The sequence below is a fragment of the Microtus oregoni genome, unplaced genomic scaffold (assembly GCF_018167655.1).
Source record: "Microtus oregoni isolate MIOR12 unplaced genomic scaffold, Mior012 000025F_ref0000491, whole genome shotgun sequence".
In the NCBI taxonomy this organism is placed as follows: Eukaryota; Metazoa; Chordata; class Mammalia; order Rodentia; family Cricetidae; genus Microtus; species Microtus oregoni.
In genome coordinates this window covers 20,974,871-20,994,249 of record NW_024543084.1, presented here as the reverse complement: position 1 = coordinate 20,994,249, position 19,379 = coordinate 20,974,871, and the positions used below count along the sequence as shown (strand labels likewise).

The window sequence follows — 19,379 nt, the reverse complement described above, 5'->3', positions numbered from 1 at the left end:
TGTTCCCAAGCCTTAATGGCTTAGTTGTTTACACAGACATTAGACAATGGTCAAGTCAAATAGAAGGATCACAATTTTATGGTACTTACACTAAAATTTTTACACTTGTGTGATTCTTGAAGGGGAGAAAGCTAAAGCTTTACACATCTCATTTTCTCTCTCTAAAGCTAAGATTCTGATGCCCAGTTTATACCTGAAGACAAATTTGCAACCAAATACGAAAAGAGGTCTTAATATTCCCATCTAGTGGTCTTAGGAAGGTTGGTAGTTTTGAGCACCCTTTTGTTTTTTAGGAGTGTTTTTCTTTTAAAATATCTTGTTAAATTTTTATTTACATGTATGTGCTGTCTATGAGTGAGCATGCACATGTTTACGTATATGTCCATGGAGGCCAAAAGAGGGTGCTGGATCTGGAACTGGAATCACAGGTGGTTGCAAGCTGCTTGACTTAAGTACTGGATACTGAACCTGGGTTTGCTAAAAGAACAGTGCTCTGTCTAATGAACCATCTCTTCAGCCTCTGAAATAAACATTTCTGAACAGCAATGAGCAGAAGCATTGTAACACAGTGTAACAACATTCCTGGAAAAATCTTTCCAAACTATAGAATGACATTTAGCCAGCAGAGAAATCTAAATACTGAGTTCATAGTGATGGAAAATTCTTTACCTATTCTGGATTTCCTGGAATGTAACACCCATTCTTTATTTTCTCTTAAATTCTACATATTCCTATGAACAGGACGAATACAACAAGTGATAAGCTAATAATTTAGAGTGAAATATTAGTGTAGGAACTTTTACTTAGCTTTAGGCATAGAAAAAATATTCTACTTGTTGAGCAAATGGATCTCAGAAAATAGTTTTTTACTTCTGGATGGAGGTACATATGAAGAATGACATTCATAGTACCAATAGCTCTCAGTTGTTGGTGTCTACCACATTTGCTGTTGCATCAGATGCACTTCCTTGCTTATCTTACTCAATCGTCCAACTCATCTTATTAAATAGAAACTACTAAACTGGGTGTTGATATTCATGACTACAAACTTTGCACAGGAGACTGAGACAGGGAAGTTGTGAGCTAAAGGCCAATTCAGGCAACAGAGTGAATGTAAAGTTAGCCTGAGTTGTACATCAGTGCTCTCTCAGCCAGGTGGCGGCGGCACACACCTTAAATCCCAGCACTCAGGAGGCAGAGGCAGGAGAATCTCTGTGAGTTCATGGCCAGCCTGGTCTACTGAGTGGGTTCCAGGACTGGAAAGGCTACACTGAAAAACCTTATCTCAAAAAAGCACTATGTCAAATAAGAAGACAGAATGGAGAAAAGAATAAATAAATAAGCATAAAAGCAAAGAAACAACTTATTTTCTATAATCTTTACTTTATATTAGGGAAGGCTAAAGTCTAGTGAGGTTAAGTAATTAGAAATCAACCTGGTGGCAAGTATGTACACAACACCAAATTAAAAGAAACTTGTTTAACATAGACGTGTCCCTTCATTAAACATTACTCTCATTATATTTAGGAAGAGAAAATTTGCCTCTGACAGAGGAGCTTCCTTAGAGCCTCTTTCATGTCCTTGTTTCTTAGGCTATAGATGAAAGGGTTCAACATGGGAGTCACTACTGTATACATTGCAGCAGCTACAATGTCCTTTTCTACTGAGACTATAGAAGGTGGGCACAAGTAGGCACTGAACAACGTCCCATAGAAAAAACAGACCACACAGAGGTGGGAACTACAGGTAGAAAAGGCCTTTGTACCCCCACCAGGGGTTCTAACCCTCAGGATGGCAAATACAATATGGACATAGGAGATGACAATGCATAGAAAGGGGACCATGAGTACTGTGCCTCCTAAGACAGAAATCATTAGCTCATTGACATATGTGTCAGAGCATGATAGCTTCAGAACAGGAATAAGGTCACAGAAAAAGTGAGCTATTTCCCCAACAACACAGAAGGACAGTCGAGCCATGAGGAGAGTGTGAGTCAGAGCAACTACGTTGGTGAGGACCCAGCACAGGGCAAGCATCAGGGCACAGAACTGGGTATCCATGGTTGTGGAATAATGGAGAGGGCGACAGATGGCCACATAGCGGTCATAGGCCATCACAGCCAGGAAGAAACTGTCTAGATCACCAAACATCAGGAAGAAATACATCTGGATGAGACAACCAGTATATGAGATGGTATGGCGCTGAGTCTGAGCATTAAACAACATCTTGGTCACTGTAGATGATATTAAACCCATGTCAGCAAAGGACAGGTTGGCCAAAAAGAAGTACATAGGAGTGTGGAGGTGTGGGTCAGAGCCAATGGCCAGGATGATGAGCACATTCCCAGTCAAGGTGACAAGATACATACACAGGAACATCCCATAGAGTAGCCACCGTTGCTCTGGAAACCCTGATATTCCTCGCAGGTAAAACTCTGAGATGCTGGATTGGTTGTCCATGAGCCTACAGATCCTGGTGGTCAGAAAAGATAGTCAGAATGTAGGGTTGATACTTAAGCTTCAGGCACTGGGTTTCAACCTTCACATACCCATGTCTATATTTAAATGATCTACTCCCCAGTCCTGATGGTTCTTGCCACCAGTTCTTACTTCCTTTTATTCGTTCTTTCTGAGGAATTCTATATTTTCCATCTCTCCTCTCTTTTTCCCCCAGGTCAGTCTGTGATACCAGGAGATCTCTTCCAGTAAGGGTCTAGGCATAGTCAATTCTCTTACTACCCAGCTTAGACTAGGTTTATAAAGTCCTATCAGCTCTATTATTACACTAGGATATTTTTATGGCTATATGAACATGATCCAAATTGTACATTCTTTTGGAGTATTATCCAAAAATGTGCAAAAATGTTGCCTTTACCAAACATTCATGATTACCCACTTCATAGTCAAGGGCTGTGGAGTGATTCATTCTCTCTACTTTTGACAACTTCTCCAGATGGAAAATATCAATCCTTGGATTGTCTGTCAACAGCACAGCCATCTTTCTGTAGATGATTTTCTTTAATCAGAGTTCACACCTAAACAGAAACCTATCTGCAGACCAAAGGATATTTCCTAAAATAGTCATTAGATTTCAAAGTGAAAATTTCAAACTTTTCTAAAAGGAGAATCTGAGAATGATTATATATATCAACCTCTGAAGTACACTAACTAAATTAACTGACACATCTCAGGATATCAAAAATTTTATGAGAAATTAGGAGTCACAAAAATTTTGTCTGTGACATAATATCATGATGGGTAATGTGGATCTTTACAAAGATTAGACTCCAGTTACTGAGCACATTCAAATAACATGTTCTGAAAGGGAAATACTCTACTAAGACCCAATGGATTATAATTTCTTCAAGACAAAGAGGGATACAAGGTGGCAGATAGTTCCATGATTCCCTAGCTTCCAGGTCCTGTCTTTATTTCCAATGAACCATGCCAAGCACCTGCAAGTTATATGAGAGAAAAACAAGTCTTTTACTACCAATGAGAGTATAAAATGCATCAATCAGTCAATTGCTATGGCAACAAAAAGTTCACCTGGGTAAACTCCCACACTCCTTTAAATAAACCCAAATATCTTCCTTAAAGTCATTTAAAAATATTTATTTATTGTGTGTGTACATGCATGCATCTCTTTCTCTCTCCGTGTGCGTGTGTCTCTCTGTGTACATTCAGGCATACATATGTGTATGTACCTGTGTAGAAGCACAAGAACAACTTAGAAAAGTCAGTTCTCTCCTTCCACCGTGTAGCTTCTAAGTAACGAACTTAAATCAACAGACTTGTGGCTGTTCTTGCCCACTGAGAAATCTGTGGCCTTGCAGAGCCACATGTTTACTTTCTGTCTTTGTTAGTCTCCTCAGTATTCTGTGTTAGCACCTTATGCTACATTTTCTTACAAAATTTTATTATTGTTCTTAGAAACTTGGCCTCAGAAATCTCAATATACCTTTGAAACATCAATGAGCAATTTCCATAATTTGTTCACTTCTTCTCATCCAAATCAAGCAAGTCCCTTTACTTACCACCACTACCTCTTGCTCTAATATGTCAGTCAACAAGTGTGAGATGGTGTGAGCCTTATGGTAAGAGTGCCACAAGAAAGACCTGACAGCCACAACAATTTTAGTCAAATTCCTGTGCTCACTGCCATTTTGTTCGCTGAGAAGAAAGCCATGCAAAAGTATTTATGAAAAAGGATAATCATAATCTTCCTGAAAAGAAAGATTTAATGGGATTGTCTGGAATTGGGGTTCTGAATAAAAAATTTAAAATATAAACAGCAAATAGACCAAGACAAAAGTCAAATTATTCAATGGAGATTAAAAACTATAGAAGGAATAGAAGCTTCAAGAAAAGTTTATCAAAGTTCTAGATGAGAAGTCCAAAAGTAAACAAAAGATTCAATGACAAGTCTATGTAATATCTGAATGGAAGGCAGGATCACTCATAACTACCTTCATCTGCTTGAAGAGAAAATACGGAAAGATGAGCTTCTTTGTTGAAAACTTACAATGATATGAGACAAATTCTGATTCTGCCTGGACAAAATTTTGAGGAATTCTGGGGTATTTTATATTTTCATTTTGAAGCCTGGCTTGATAGAGTCAGAGGCCCCTCTTCCTGAATCCCTAGAAGAGGGTGAACAAATTCACTTTAAATGTCTAAAGATCCAAGAAGTCAGGAAACAGAGTTCCCCAGAGCCTTGTTAGTGAACACATACGATACTCAATTCCCCTCTGTCTTTATTAGAACAGACAAAATTAGTGCAGCACTAGGCTCCATAAAATATAGGATGTTTTATCGTTTTCTTTATACCTTAAACACTCTTGTAACTAATCGATAATGACAATCTATGTCGGCAGTTTTCAACCTGTGGGTCAGAATGCTTTTGGGATTGTATATCATATAGCTTGTATGTCAGATATTTACATTATGATTCACAACAATAGCAAACATGCAATTATGAACTAACAACAAAATAACTTTATGGTTAGAGGCCACTAAAACATGAGGAACTGTGTTAAGGATCAAAGCGTTGAGAAGGATTGGAGCCATGGGTCTGCAGTAAAATATGCTTTCTAGGGAGATGCATCTGCCTCCATGTAACAAGGTCCCTCTGCTCAAAGCTCCTTCACTAAAGAAGTGTAAAAGTGTCTAATACTTTCTTAAAAGTTTCTTATGATTCTGATTATGAATAAAAAGCACTGGTCCAATTTCACTCACCTGATTATATTCTATAAGTGATTTTAAGAGACAAAACCCATGAAGAATAGAGTAATAATAGTAACAAAAATTTGGAAGTTGGGAAGCAAATGGACTAGTGATCCTGAATATCCCCATAATTGGAACTAAATTTTACATACTTTCCCCAGCTGCAGACCTCCGAACTCCTCTCTGTTTACTTTAACTTGAAAAATGTTAAACATCAGAAATTTAATTTGGGACTAGAGGAATGACTCAGTAATGAAGAGCATAACTTCTCTTACAGAGGACCCAGACTCAGTTTCCAGAGCCCATATGGTGTCTCACAGCATTCTGTAACTCTGGAGCTAGTAGATCCACTGCGCTCTTCTGACCTCTGTGTGTTCTTGCACATACACCGTGAACATACATGCTTGTGGTCTCCCACAGTCTTTGGTTCTTTTTCTTTTATTGAGAAAAGGAAAAAAAAAATAAGTTTCTGCCTCCTCCCAGTCTCCCATTTCCCTACTACTCCTCCCACCCTTCTCCCCCTCCTCCCATCCTTCTCCCCCTCCCCCTACTCCTCTCCCCATCCCTCTCCAGTCCAAAGAGCAGTCAGGGTTCCCTGCCCTGTGGTAAGTCCAAGGTCCTCCCCCCTCTGTCCATATCTAGGAAGGTGAACATCCAAACTGGATAGGCTCCCACAGAGCCAGCACATTAAGTAGGATCAAGACCCCGTGCCATTGTCCTTGGCTTGTCATCAGCCCTCATTGTTCGCCATGTTCAGAGAGTCTGGTTTTATCCCATGCTTTTTCAGTCACAGTCCCGCTGGCCTTGGTGAGCTCCCAGTAGATCACCTCCACTGTCTCAGTGGGTGGGTGCACCCCTCGTGGTCCCGACTTCTTTGCTCCTGTTCTCCCTCCTTCTGCTCCTCATTGGGACCTTGGGAGCTCAGTCCAGTGCTCCAGTGTGGGTCTCTGTCTCTATCTCCATCCATCACCAGATGAAGGTTCTATGGTGATATTCAAGATATTCGTCAGTATTAATATAGGATAGGGTCGTTTCAGGTTCCCTATCCTCAGCTGCCCAAGGAACTAACTGGGGACATCGCCTTGGGCTCCTGGGAGTCACTCTAGGTTCAAGTCTCTTGCCAACCCTAAGGTGGCTCCCTTAACTAAGAATTGTGCTTCCCTGCTCCCCTAACCAACCTTCCTTTATCCCAATCATCCTTTTTCCCCAAGTTCCCCCCATCCTCCCCTTCTCACTTTTCTCTCCCCATTTCCCCTTACCTCCATCCCACCCCACCCCCAAGATCCCAATTTTCTCCCCGGCAATTTTGTCTACTTCACATAGACAAGAGGATAACTATATGTTTTTCCTCGGGTTCACCTTCTTACTTAGCTTCTTTAGGTTCACCAATTGTACACTCTGTGACCCTTATTTATGGCTAGAAACCAATTATGAGTGAGTACATCCCATGTTCATCTTTTTGGGTCTGGGTTACCTCACTCAGGATAGTGTTTTCTATTTCCATCCATTTGCATGCAAAATTCGAGAAGTCATTGTGTTTTACCGCAGCATAGTACTCTAATGTGTATATATAGCACACTTTCTTCATCCATTCTTCCATTGAAGGGCATCTAGGTTGTTTCCAGGTTCTGGCTATTACAAATAATACTGCTATGGACATAGTTGAACAAATGCTCTTGTCATATGATAGGACATCTCTTGGGTATATTCCCAGGAATGGTATTGCTGGGTCTAGGGGTAGGTTGATTCCGAATTTCCTGAGAAACCGAAACACTGATTTCCAAAGTGGTTGCACAGATTGCATTCCCACCAGCAATGGATGAGGGTACCCCTTCCTCCTCAGCCTCTCCCGCAAAGGCTATCATTGGAGTTTTTTATTTTAGCCATTCTGACAGGTGTAAGATGTTATCTCAAAGTTGATTTGATTTGCATTTCCCTGATCGCTAAGGAGGTTGAGCATGACCTTAAGTGTCTTTTGGCCATTTGAACTTCTTCTGTTGAGAATTCTCTGTTCTGTTCAGTGCCCCATTTTTTAATTGGGTTAATTAGCATTTTAAAGTCTAGTTTCCTGAGTTCTCTATATATTTTGGAGATCAGACCTTTGTCTGTTGCGGGGTTGGTGAAGATCTTCTCCCAGTCAGTAGGTTGCCTTTGTGTCTTAGTGACAGTATCCTTTGCTTTACAGAAGCTTCTCAGTTTTAGTAGATACCATTTATTCAATGTTGCCCTTAATATTTGTGCTGCTGGGGTTATACATAGGAAGCGATCTCCTGTGCCCATCTGTTGTAGGGTACTTCCCACTTTCTCTTCTTTCATGTTCGATGTGTTTGGACTGATATTGAGGTCTTTAATCCATTTGGACTTGAGTTTTGTGCATGGTGATAGATATGGGTCTATTTTCATTCTTCTACAGGCTGACATCCAGTTATGCCAGCACCAATTGTTGAAGATACTTTCTTTCTTCCATTGTATACTTTTGGCTCCTTTATCGAAAATGAGGTGGTCATAGGTTTGTGGATTAAAATTCGGGTCTTCTATACAATTCCATTGGTCGACTTCTCTGTTTTTATGCCAGTACCACACTGTTTTCATTACTGTAGCTCTGTAATAGAGTTTGAAGTCAGGGATGGCAATGCCTCCAGAAGATCCTTTATTGTATAATATTGTTTTGGCTATCCTGGGTTTTTTGTTTTTCCATATAAAGTTGATTATTGTCCTCTCCAGATCTGTGAAGAATTTTGATGGGATCTTGATGGGGATTGCATTGAATCTATAAATTGCCTTTGGTAGAAATGCCATTTTTACTATTGTTGCGGGAGGTCCTCCCACTCCTCCAGCCTATAGCTGCTGAGATACCAGCCCATTGGGGCGTGGTTTCTCTCCCTTCAAAAAAGCGGCCACTTCCCTCTCCTCTCTCTCTTCACTTCCTGCTCCACTGGCGACTAGACTCCCTTCCTGGTTGCGTAGAGGGCTGTTGCCTGGGACAGTGATCTGTATGTTTTTTTCCCCTTTAAATAAATACCACCCTATTAATCATAATTCCAAACTGGTGTGGCATTGTTTGTGACTTACGCCTTCATCTTGGCGTCCAAAGTTTGGTTTTAGAACCTCTCCTTTCCCCGCTAGGCTGCCAGCTTCGAGTTTGGCTTGGCGGGAGCCCTCCCTTCCTCAGCAGCTGCCTGTGCCTTGCAGCAGCGGCCTTGGCCTCCCCATGTGGATTTAAACTCCACAGGCCCGCGTAGTCTCTGCCCGCGTGGTTTGCTCTTTTCTGAGTCGTTTTTAAATCTCCCTTGCAAGCACAGCTCTTAAGTGGCGTGAACCAGAGCATGCGGTTGCTGGAAGCTGCAACCCCTCAGGGTGTCTCTGTCACGTGGAGGCATAAGCGGCTTCCGGGTTGCTCTTCTCTACTCCTGGATTCTGGGTTTCTGGTTCCATCTCTGGAATTGATTTAATTACATTTACTTTGTTGAGAAACTTGCATTTCCAGTTTTTAACATCTGGTAAGGCACTGAAACAGGACCCCGTTTTCATCGCGACTTGGCAACAGCGCCACCTGCTGGATAATAGGTAATATGGCACTTTTCGTTTCTAAAGCAAATTTTACTGCTTTGTTTTCACTAATACAATGGATTAGTAAATTTATATTTACTAATACAATGGATTACGTCATACAAGGTTTATATGATTATGGGGATACCTTGATTTGCTTGTTATTAGGTTTCAGTTTTCTTTTCCATATTCTATCATTAAGGAAGAATATGGCACTCCTAAGAACGATAGAATCTTTACGAACTAATAATGAACAACTAATTGACAGGATTAAAATTATTGAAAATCAGAGGTTATCCGAACAAGTGGATACTATGAGAGACAAAATTGACTCCATATCCAAGGGTATTAGAAAGTTACCTGAAAGGGTTCAGGCTGCTGAATTTGACGTTCAGACTTTATCACAAAGTTTTGATAAGGTAACAGACAGAATGTACCTCCAAGATGGGAATCTACATGCTATACAAGAAAAGTTTAAGGAGGACATGTTATCTTTGAAGGAAAAAATTAAAGATTTGGAATCACAGGTGCAGAATGGGGACCAAAAAATTGATGCCTCAGTGAAATCACTGGAAATATATGCAGGTCAGGAGATTCAGGATTTAAGAGAGACAATGATAAAAAGATTTGAAAAGACTGGAGAAATTATTGCAGCTGGTGAACAGAGTAAGGAAGCACAAGGACAAGATACAATGCCTCCACCAGCTATTAGAACTGGCTTACCCAGGGTTCTAGCAACATACCCTATACTTAATTCTGACAAAGCGTCAACTTCTAAAGGCTCAAAGGGAGTCAGAGAAGCTAGATGGATGCCAATAGCAATGAATGATCTAAAAGAAATTAAGCAAGCTGTTGTTAATTTTGACTTGCACAATGCATATGTAAAGGAAATGATAAGGACTTGGGCTTCTAATGCTAGAGCTACCCCCCATGATTTCCATCAGTTAGTGTCTGCAGTTTTAGATAATGGACCTTCCTTGATGTTTGGAATTTATTTCAGAGAAGAATCCAAACATATGGAACAGCAAGGAAGAGCAAAAGGTGTTGAGGTTTCCCAAGATCAAATTCTTGGTGCAGGAGAATATGCTGATCCACAGGTCCAAGCTCTTTATGACGATGAAGTACTGTGTCTATGTCACCAAGCAGCTTTAAATGCTTGGAATAGGATACAAGATCCAGAAAAAAGGGTTGAATCATATACCAGAATTAGGCAGGGACAGAGAGAACCCTTTATTGACTTTTTGCAAAGATTAATTAAGGCTCTGGACATAGGGGTAACAGACCCAGAAGCTAGACAAATACTTCTTGAATCCCTAGCTTTTGAGAATGCAAACATAGAATGCAAAAAGATAATTGGGCCTTTAAAGTCTAGATCAGCACCTATGGATGAATGGATTCAGCATACGATGAATGTTGAGGTGTTTAGCCATAATGATGAATCTTGGGTAGGAGAAGCGATTTCCAAAGCAATGAGGAGACATCAAACTGCCAGGTGTTTTAATTGTGGTAAATTAGGACATTTGCAAAGGGATTGCAGGCAAAGAATTTCTAGGAATAATATCTCTTCTGGGAATGACAAAAATAGGAGACCTCGGCCTTCAGGTATATGTAGGAGATGCGGTAAAGTCCGGCATTGGTCCAACAAATGCAGGTCAACAACAGACAGATGGGGCAATCCGATATCATCGGGAAACTCCTTGGGGGGCCTCTCGCAGATGCCCAAGCCAACAGTGGCCCAGTTATTCCCAGTCACAGTGGAGAACGTGCCTCACCAAGAAAATTAAAAGCTCCAATTTCTGCTGTAAAAAGTAATACTGGTCTAAATGATGAATTACGTGTGGAGGATGAGTCAAAAAACCCAGTAGGACAGAGTAAACATATATTTTGGCAGACTTCTATTAACGATTAAAGACCAAAGCTAAGAGTCTGTATAAATGGCACTTTTATTGAAGGCTTATTAGACACAGGTGCGAATGTAAGTATCATTACCCCAGAATCTTGGCATCCAAATTGGCCTCTTCAAGAGGTAGATGTTTAGTTCCTGGGAATTGGAACCCTATCTCGTGTAAAACAAAGCCCAAGATGGGTTGAATGCATAGGGCTCAAAGGACAAATAGGAATACTAAGGCCCCATAAATTTATGGCAATATATAGCCAATATTGCCATAAATTTATGGGGCCGTGATCTGCTACAGCAATGGAATACCCAGATTAACATTCCTGTAGTCCCAGGAACTCATAATTCTGGGAAGGATATGATGAGGTATTATGGAAAAAGGTCACTAGCCATTCAGGCTGTACAAGAACATACAGCAAATACCAAACCTTCAGAGGTACCAACAGCCCTAGCTATAAAATGGCTAACTGAGAAGCCAATATGGATCAAACAGTGGCCTCTAGCTGAAGATAAACTACAGGCATTGGAACAGCTGGTGCAAGAGCAACTAGATGCTCACCATATTGAAGAATCAACCAGCCCTTGGAATTCTCCTGTGTTTGTTGTAAAAAAGAAATCTGGTAAATGGAGAATGGTGACAGATCTAAGAGCTGTCAACAAAGTAATTCAACCTATGGGCCCACTACAATCTGGAATTCCTTTGCCTTCTCTGTTACCAAAAGGATGGCCTCTTATAGTTATTGATTTGAAAGATTGTTTCTTTCACTATACCATTACAAGAAAAGGATAGAGAAAAATTTGCCTTCACAGTGCCTACTTATAATAATTCTCAGCCTAATAGGAGATATCAATGGACTGTCCTCCCACAGGGTGTGCTCAATAGTCCTACATTGTGCCAATATTTTGTAAGTAAGCCATTGGAAATAATTCGTAAACAATTCCCCAAGTCCATATTTTATCATTACATGGATGACATCTTGTTATCTGATTCAAATAAAGATACTTTAGAAAGGATGTTTGAAGAAGTAAAGAAAGTCTTGCCTAGGTGGGGATTACAAATTGCCCCTGAAAAGATTCAAAGAGGAAATTCTATTAATTACATAGGTTACAGAATAGGGTTAGAGAAAATTAAAACGCAAAAGGCACAAATTAGGAGAGACCGGTTAAAGACTCTTAATGACTTCCAAAGATTGTTAGGAGACATTTCCAGTCTATGACCAGCTGTTGGGATAACACCTGATCTAATAGTTCATTTAAACAAAACCTTAGATGGTGATAAAGATTTGAATAGTCCAAGAAAACTGACAGCTGAAGCAGAAAAGGAACTGACAATGATTGAGGAAAAATTACAGGAGGCACATGTGGATAGGGTGAACCCGAATCTTAGCTGCATCCTAATCATATTGCCTTCCAGAATTTCTCCTACAGGGATTCTAATGCAGAGGGAAGATATTATTTTAGAGTGGATATTTATACCTAATAAACCAAGTAAAAAATTAAAAACTTATGTGGAAAAAGTCTCTGAATTAATTATAAAAGGTAAGCTGAGACTTCGTCAACTAGCAGGTATAGACCCAGCAGAAATTATAGTGCCTTTTACTACTGAAGAAATAAAAAAGTTATGGGAAGACAATGAACCGTGGCAAAGAGCTTGTGCTAATTTTTTGGGAGAAATTAATAGCAACTATGCCAAAACTGGTAGACTTAACCTCATAAAAAGAACTTCTTGGATTCTTCCTAGAATTGTACGTGATGCTCCAATAACTGGAGCCCGTACATTCTATACTGATGCAAATAAATCAGGGAAAGCAGGTTACAAGTCAGATGAATTGAGTAAGGTGGAACAAAGCCCTTATAATTCTGTCCAGAAGGCAGAATTATATGCCATTCTTATGGTGCTAAGGGATTTTAAAGAACCTCTTAATATAGTTAATATTTCAAAGATGTGCTGACCTCTCAATGGAAGCCAGATGTGCTACGTTGGGGAAGGGGTTTTGCTCTTGTTTCCACAGGAGAAGAAAAATTGTGGATACCATCAAAATTAATAAAGTTTCGATTTGAAGAGGAGAAACCTCTTGGAAAGGAGAAATGACAACTCATCCACAATGATGATATTCATACAGGTGGTAAGAAAAACATATAGAATGGGGGCAGGGTTCTGTTCCTATCTCCACAGGAAAACACTCATCTTTGAAAAATTCAAGGGACCCTGGATGTTTGGATACTGACAGATGGAAAAATACCTGTCCAATAGGAAATATCAGAAAACTGAATGGGTTGTGTAAGTAATATTAAACCATATTTCTAAATTTATAAAGCTGGTTTTGAAGTTGGACTCTGGCTCAGTCCCTCTCCAATTCCAAGCCTGTCAGTAAGAGAAAAACCCAGAGTTTCTGGAGTTTCTGTCTCATGTCAAGAGCCATGATATGGGACAGAAAGAAATACGAGTTTAGAAAACATCTTTGCTTTTCTTCATATCTATCATACTTTTCATTGAATATATCTATCATGCCTTTCAGTGAATATATATATTTATATATATATATGTGTGTGTGTCTATATGATTAATGTTTAAGTTTTTCACAATGAACAATGAGTTTTTCCTGAAGTGACATTTGAAGTTTCCAGGAAGAAGATGGGGCCCCATAACAACAACTCCACCTGGTTGATATGACGTTATGATACTGATAGTGCTACTACAAGACCTGCTTTGGGTACCAGCTGCACAAGACAGTTCCAACTTGGTTAGCTGAAATGGTGCACATTTTATACAACATTTTGGCCAGACCTGCACAAAATACTCAGAGACTATTTGCAATTTTAAAAGACATTGATCTTGAAATTTAACCATCATTTTACTTTCACAGGATCCCCCAGAAAGAACGTCGCCCCCATGACAGGTGGAAGTAATTCTAGAGAACGACGTCCCCTCTCCCAGTAAAGTTTGCCCTTGGGTTTAGGGACACCATTTAGGGGTTGATTATAATTAGTATATGATTGAGGGTTGGGGGAGGAATTTTGTAAGCTCAGGGATCATTTTGAAAAAAAGAAAAAAAAAGAGGGATGATGGGATAATAGATTTGTAATTGTGAGTTACTGTTTTTAGACAAATATATTGGTATAGATTCTTGTATATTGATACAAAGTTAAATTATGTTGACTATTGTATGCATGCATGGTTCTACCTCTGTTTAAAACATTTTTTATGTATTGACATATATTGTATTGATATATATATATTGTATATATTTATCATATTGCAGTGTACATTTCTACCTCTGATTAAGATACTTACATAATATTTGTGTATTGATATATATTTACCTACTGCAATGTATATTTGTACATTGTTTATATTTGGAGGTCATTGTCCTCATTTGTTTCACAGTCGTTTATTGTCTTAGTCTTTAAGTTAGATAGATATTGAGAATTATATAGACTAATAGTCATCTAAGTTTGTCATTTATAATTAGACTAATCAGGTTCTTTAGATATATAGAGATTATGCTCAGTATAGATAGATAATCTTCAACTTCTTCAAAGAGCTGTAGAAAATGGCCTTTAATCTAACTCAGAGTTTTGTGGTAGTGAGACACAGTTGCTCCTGGCAACACCACTCTATTTCCGAGAGAATGTTGAGCACCAAAGACACTCCACCCGGAGCCTTTCTTTTTGGCAGAACTGGCCTTGGGGCAAAGAAATGCCCATACCTCAACTACTGACAAAGATACAGAGCGTGCATCAATGGATAAAACAGGACTGTCATATCCTGACAAGACAGGGTAAGATAGTTTTGAAAAGTTGCTTGCCTTTGAAAATGGCATGTCAGTTATGTTAGGCCTTAGCCAAAGTTGGTTGCTTCAATGCTGCTAACGTGACTTTGGGTGATTGCCCAGATAGCAAGTTGTCTCTGTGATTTGTTGCATGTTTTGGAAGTTGTTTTACTGATCTTCCTAATTACCCAGGTAACATTATTTCCCTTCTCAGATCTTTGATGGGGTTGAAGACTATATAAATGTAGTTACTTTCTCTCATGACTTGGCCAAGTTATTTATTATACAAGACCTAAGCTAGTTAGAATGGGATATTTGTACTTATTGTATATAATTTCATAGTAGGTTTAGAACTCTCTTATTTAAACAAAAGGGGGAGGTGTTGGGGGAGGTCCTCCCACTCCTCCAGCCTATAGCTGCTGAGATACCAGCCCATTGGGGCGTGGTTCTCTCTCTCTTTAAAAAAGTGGCCACTTCCTCTCCTCTCTCTCTTCACTTCCTGCTCCGCAGGCGACTAGACTCCCTTCCTGGTTGCGCAGAGGGCTGTTGCCTGGGACAGTGATCTGTATGTTTTTTTCCGCTTTAAATAAATACCACCCTATTAATCATAATTCCAAACCTGTGTGGCATTGTTTATGACTTACGCCTTATACTATGTTGATCCTCCCAATCCAAGAGCAAGGGAGGTCCTTCCATTTTCTGGTATCCTCCTCAATTTCTTTCTTCAATGCCTTAAAGTTCTTGTCAAATAGATATTTCACTTCCTTGGTTAGAGTTACCCCAAGATATTTTATGCTGTTTGTGGCTATCGTGAAAGGTGAAGCTTCTCTGATTTCCTTCTATGCTTCTATATTTTTTGTGTATAAGAGGGCGACTGATTTTTTGGAGTTGATCTTGTATCCTGCCACATTACTAAAGCTGTTTATCAGCTATAAAAGTTCTTTGGTGGAGTTTTGGGGGTCGCTTATGTACACTATCATATCATCTGCAAATAACGAAAGTTTAACTTCTTCCTTTCCAATTTGAATCCCCTTGATCCCATTATGTTGTCTTATTGCTATTGCTAGAAATTCAAGCACTATATTGAGGAGGTATGGAGAGAGTGGACAGCCTTGTCGTGTTCCTGAGTTTAGTGGGATGGCTTTGAGTTTCTCTCTGTTTAATTTGATGTTAGCTGTTGGCTTGCTGTAAATAGCTTTTATTATATTTAGGTATGACCCTTGTATCCCTAATCTCTCCAAGACTTTTATCATAAATGGATGTTGAATTTTGTCAAATGCTTTTTCAGCATCTAATGAAATAATCATATGTTTTTTTTCTTTCAGTTTATTTATATGATGGATTACATTGATAGATTTACGTATGTTGAACCAGCCTTGCATCTCTGGGATGAAGCCTACTTGATCATAATGGATAATTTTTCTAATGTGTTCTTGGATTCGGTTTGCCAGTATTTTGTTGAGGATTTTTGCATCGATGTTCATGAGTGAGATTGGCCTGTAATTCTCTTTCTTGGTTGAGTCTTTGTGCGGTTTTGGTATCAGAGTAACTGTAGCTTCATAAAGGAATTTGGCAATGCCTCTTCTGTTTTTATATTGTGAAATACATTAAGGAGTATAGGTATTAGCTCTTCTTGGAAGTTCTGGTAGAATTCTGCATTGAAACCATCTGGTCCTGGGCTTTTTTTGGTAGGGAGGTTTTTGATAACTGCTTCTAATTCTTCGGGACTAACAGGTCTATTTAGATTGTTCACCTGGTCTTGGTTTAACTTTGTTATATGGTATTTATCTAAAAAAGTGTCAATTTCCTTTACATTTTCTAGTTTTGTCGCATACAGGCTTTTGTAGTAAGATCTAATGATTCTCTGAATTTCCTCTGTGTCTGTGGTTATGTCCCCCTTTTCATTTCTGATCTTATTAATTTGCAAATTCTCTCTCTGCCGTTTGATTAGTTTGGATAGGGGTTTGTCAATCTTGTTGATTTTCTCCAGGAACCAGCTTTTTGTTTCATTGATTCTTTGGATTGTTTTCTGTGTTTCTATTTTGTTGATTTCAGCCCTCAGTTTGATTATTTCCAGTCTTCTACTCCTCCTAGGTGAGTCTGCTTCTTTTTTTCTAGAGCTTTCAGGTGGGCTGTTAAGTCTCCAATGTGAGCTTTCTCTGTTTTCTTTAAGTGGGCACTAAGTGCTATGAACTTTCCTCTTAGGACTGTTTTCATAGTGTCCCATAAGTTCGAGTATGTTGTTTCTTTATTTTCATTGAATTCAAGGAAGACTTTAATTTCTTTCTTGATTTCTTCCTTAATCCAGGTATGGTTCAGTAGTTGACTGTTCAGTTTCCATGAATTTGTAGGCTTTCTGGGGGTAGCATTGTTGTTGAATTCTAACTTTAATCCAGTCTTTGATTCTTATGGACACAATAAGGCAATTACAAAAAAAATTGACAGTGTTTGAAACATCATGCACAAGACTTAAAAAGTTGAAGCCAGACAAAATCCCAGCATTGGGGTAGGTGTGGGCATGAAGTCTTACTTGGAGATCTTAGAAATTGATATCTTCCAGAATATTTGGCTTTCCTTAGCGGTGTGGCCCTAATAGGTTCAACACTGCAGTGGATGGTGTATCTTCCAAAAGAAGATTTGGTTTCCTTTAGGCTGTGCCCCGGTAGATTCAACACTGCAGTGGATGGTCACACACCTAAGAGTATACAGGCAGCACTAGTGAGACGTGATGAGGTTTAAAAAAATTGAGTACACATATTTGTGTTGGTGTGAAATGGGGGGTAGATTTGGGGTGAAATTGAAGAGAATTTAAGGTACATCAAATGAAACTCTCAAAGAATTAATAATCAAAAGAAAGCTACTGAACTTAATAGTGTTTGCTTTTAGTACCAGCACTGGGAAGTGGAGAGACAGTGTCTCTTGGGTTAGCCAATCAGTGAGCGCCAATTACAATGAGAAACCCTGTCTTAAAAAATGCTGGGAAATTATCTGAGGAAGACACCCCTACATTGAACTCTGGCCTCTATACACATGTGTGTGCATCATGTGTACCCACTGACACCTACCACATATGTATCCCACCACCACCACAAAATGTCTTAGAGTTCAGAAGCAAGAGACTTTGGTTATCACTCTTACCTTCAGTTTGGTTCATTCTGGACTCTGAATTACATTTTTTTAGAGGGAACCAGAAAGGAAAAGTCGTCGTTAGCCATGAAGTCCCTGCTGGTTATTTTGTCATCAACAGCATGAGCTCTCCATGGGCAAACCCTTATGCCTTCTGAACAAGCTCTTCCACTCCCAGATCAGCCCCAGACAATAAAGCAATTGTTTCTTGTTTTCTCATATTTGAGCTGGTATGGACATATCATACCAGTTGGGTCTTCTTGAAGGTTTAAAAAATTATAACTCATGCCTATTTTTTCAGGGTTTCTGACTCAAAGTATGAGGGGGAAGCTTTGTTAACTAGTTATTTTCAAGATGTGGAACCAAGTTAGGGTGTGGCTTTCTGGGACCCGGAGAAAAATGGGTGGTGGCCCAGATGCTCCCTCTCTGTGGTTTCCACACAGCACAGCTGACCTTGTTCCTATTTCATGAATTTTTCCTTTATAATAAATAAAAATATAAGCTTTCTTTTATCTAGATTGGCAATTTACCAAATGGAGCTAACTTCTACAAGGTAAATTGATAATATCTATCTCATTTGGCTGTGAGCTTATGTATATATATATATATATATATATATATATATATATATATATGTGTGTGTGTGTGTGTGTATATATATGTGTATATATATACATATATATATATATATATATTTTAAATTCTGAACTGAAATATGGAGGTCCTTAGAGATACCATTGGTCTTAGCACCCACTATGTCACATTGAAACAAATGGAGGAATTTTACAGTATTTTTTATTTAAAGGTATTTGTTCTCATCAAATAAGAGATCATATAAAAACAGGTATAAAGATAATATGTTGAGTGATGATTGAAGTGACATGTTTGTGTATTTTCACATTGAACTCTAAGTCTAATATAGTATGCCAATATCTCAAGGTTGAAATTTTTTTGAACTGACTATTGAAATTTTGAAATAATAACATAAAATAGAATCTACATATAATAATTTCATTCAAAATGAGTGTCTTCTTGAGAAGACACTTCTCTCAGTAGATGTAGTGTTTTTTTTTCCAAATTTACTTCACAGCCCTACAATTCATTCATTCTTGCTGCCACAATACAAGCATAAGCAGGTGTTACATCTAAACTATTGAGGCAGATGCAGATTCCTGTGGACAACAATGCTTTGTAATTTGTTCACCACATCAGCAGACAGTAGGTTATTTAGAAATGTGGTTACTTCTTTTGTTAAGCACTTTCTTGGATGCACGGTTAGTTGCTACTGCTCTGAGACCGGAACTAGAATGTTCTACTGGACTGGAAAGGACTTCAAAAGCAAAGCTAAAAAGGACTTTAGTTTCTTGTTAATTCTGCAACCTGATACCTATCCAGGCTGAATTTAAGAGAAAAATGTCTGTTCTCCATGTGCCTTACTGCCACCAGACACTGCTAGAGAGTCCAGATGCATGTTGTTCAAAAGGCAGGCTTATGTGTTGGGAATCCTTTCTAAAGAACATATGGAGTGCAATGTACTTGACACTTAAACCTCTGTAACTGACCATCTATCAATCATGATTCTATATTCATTCTGTGTCAATTTCCGGGGATTCATAAAACATACATAAATGTTCAAAATAGAACTAATTAGTATTTTCATTATAATAGTAAACACATTGTTAATATAGTAATGAGTAGCATAACTGATTGTACAACCCAGGTAAGGGTATTACATTACAAAATATTTAACGTATTAGGTTGAAACAGTAGAAATTCTAAAGCTGAATTTATTCATTCAAGGTAGGAAAA

At 38.8% G+C, this 19,379-nt stretch overlaps 1 protein-coding gene across 1 annotated transcript in view; it reads right to left on the bottom strand.

Moving 5' to 3' along the window:
* Positions 1–1,523: 1,523 nt before the first annotated feature.
* The window catches only part of LOC121462639 (olfactory receptor 1N1-like), a 37,438-nt gene continuing 19,582 nt past the window's right edge, over positions 1,524–19,379 (bottom strand). The window contains exon 3 of the mRNA XM_041674369.1: positions 1,524–2,463. Within this exon, the coding sequence (XP_041530303.1) occupies positions 1,524–2,463 (940 nt within the window). The remainder of the gene's footprint in view (positions 2,464–19,379) is intronic.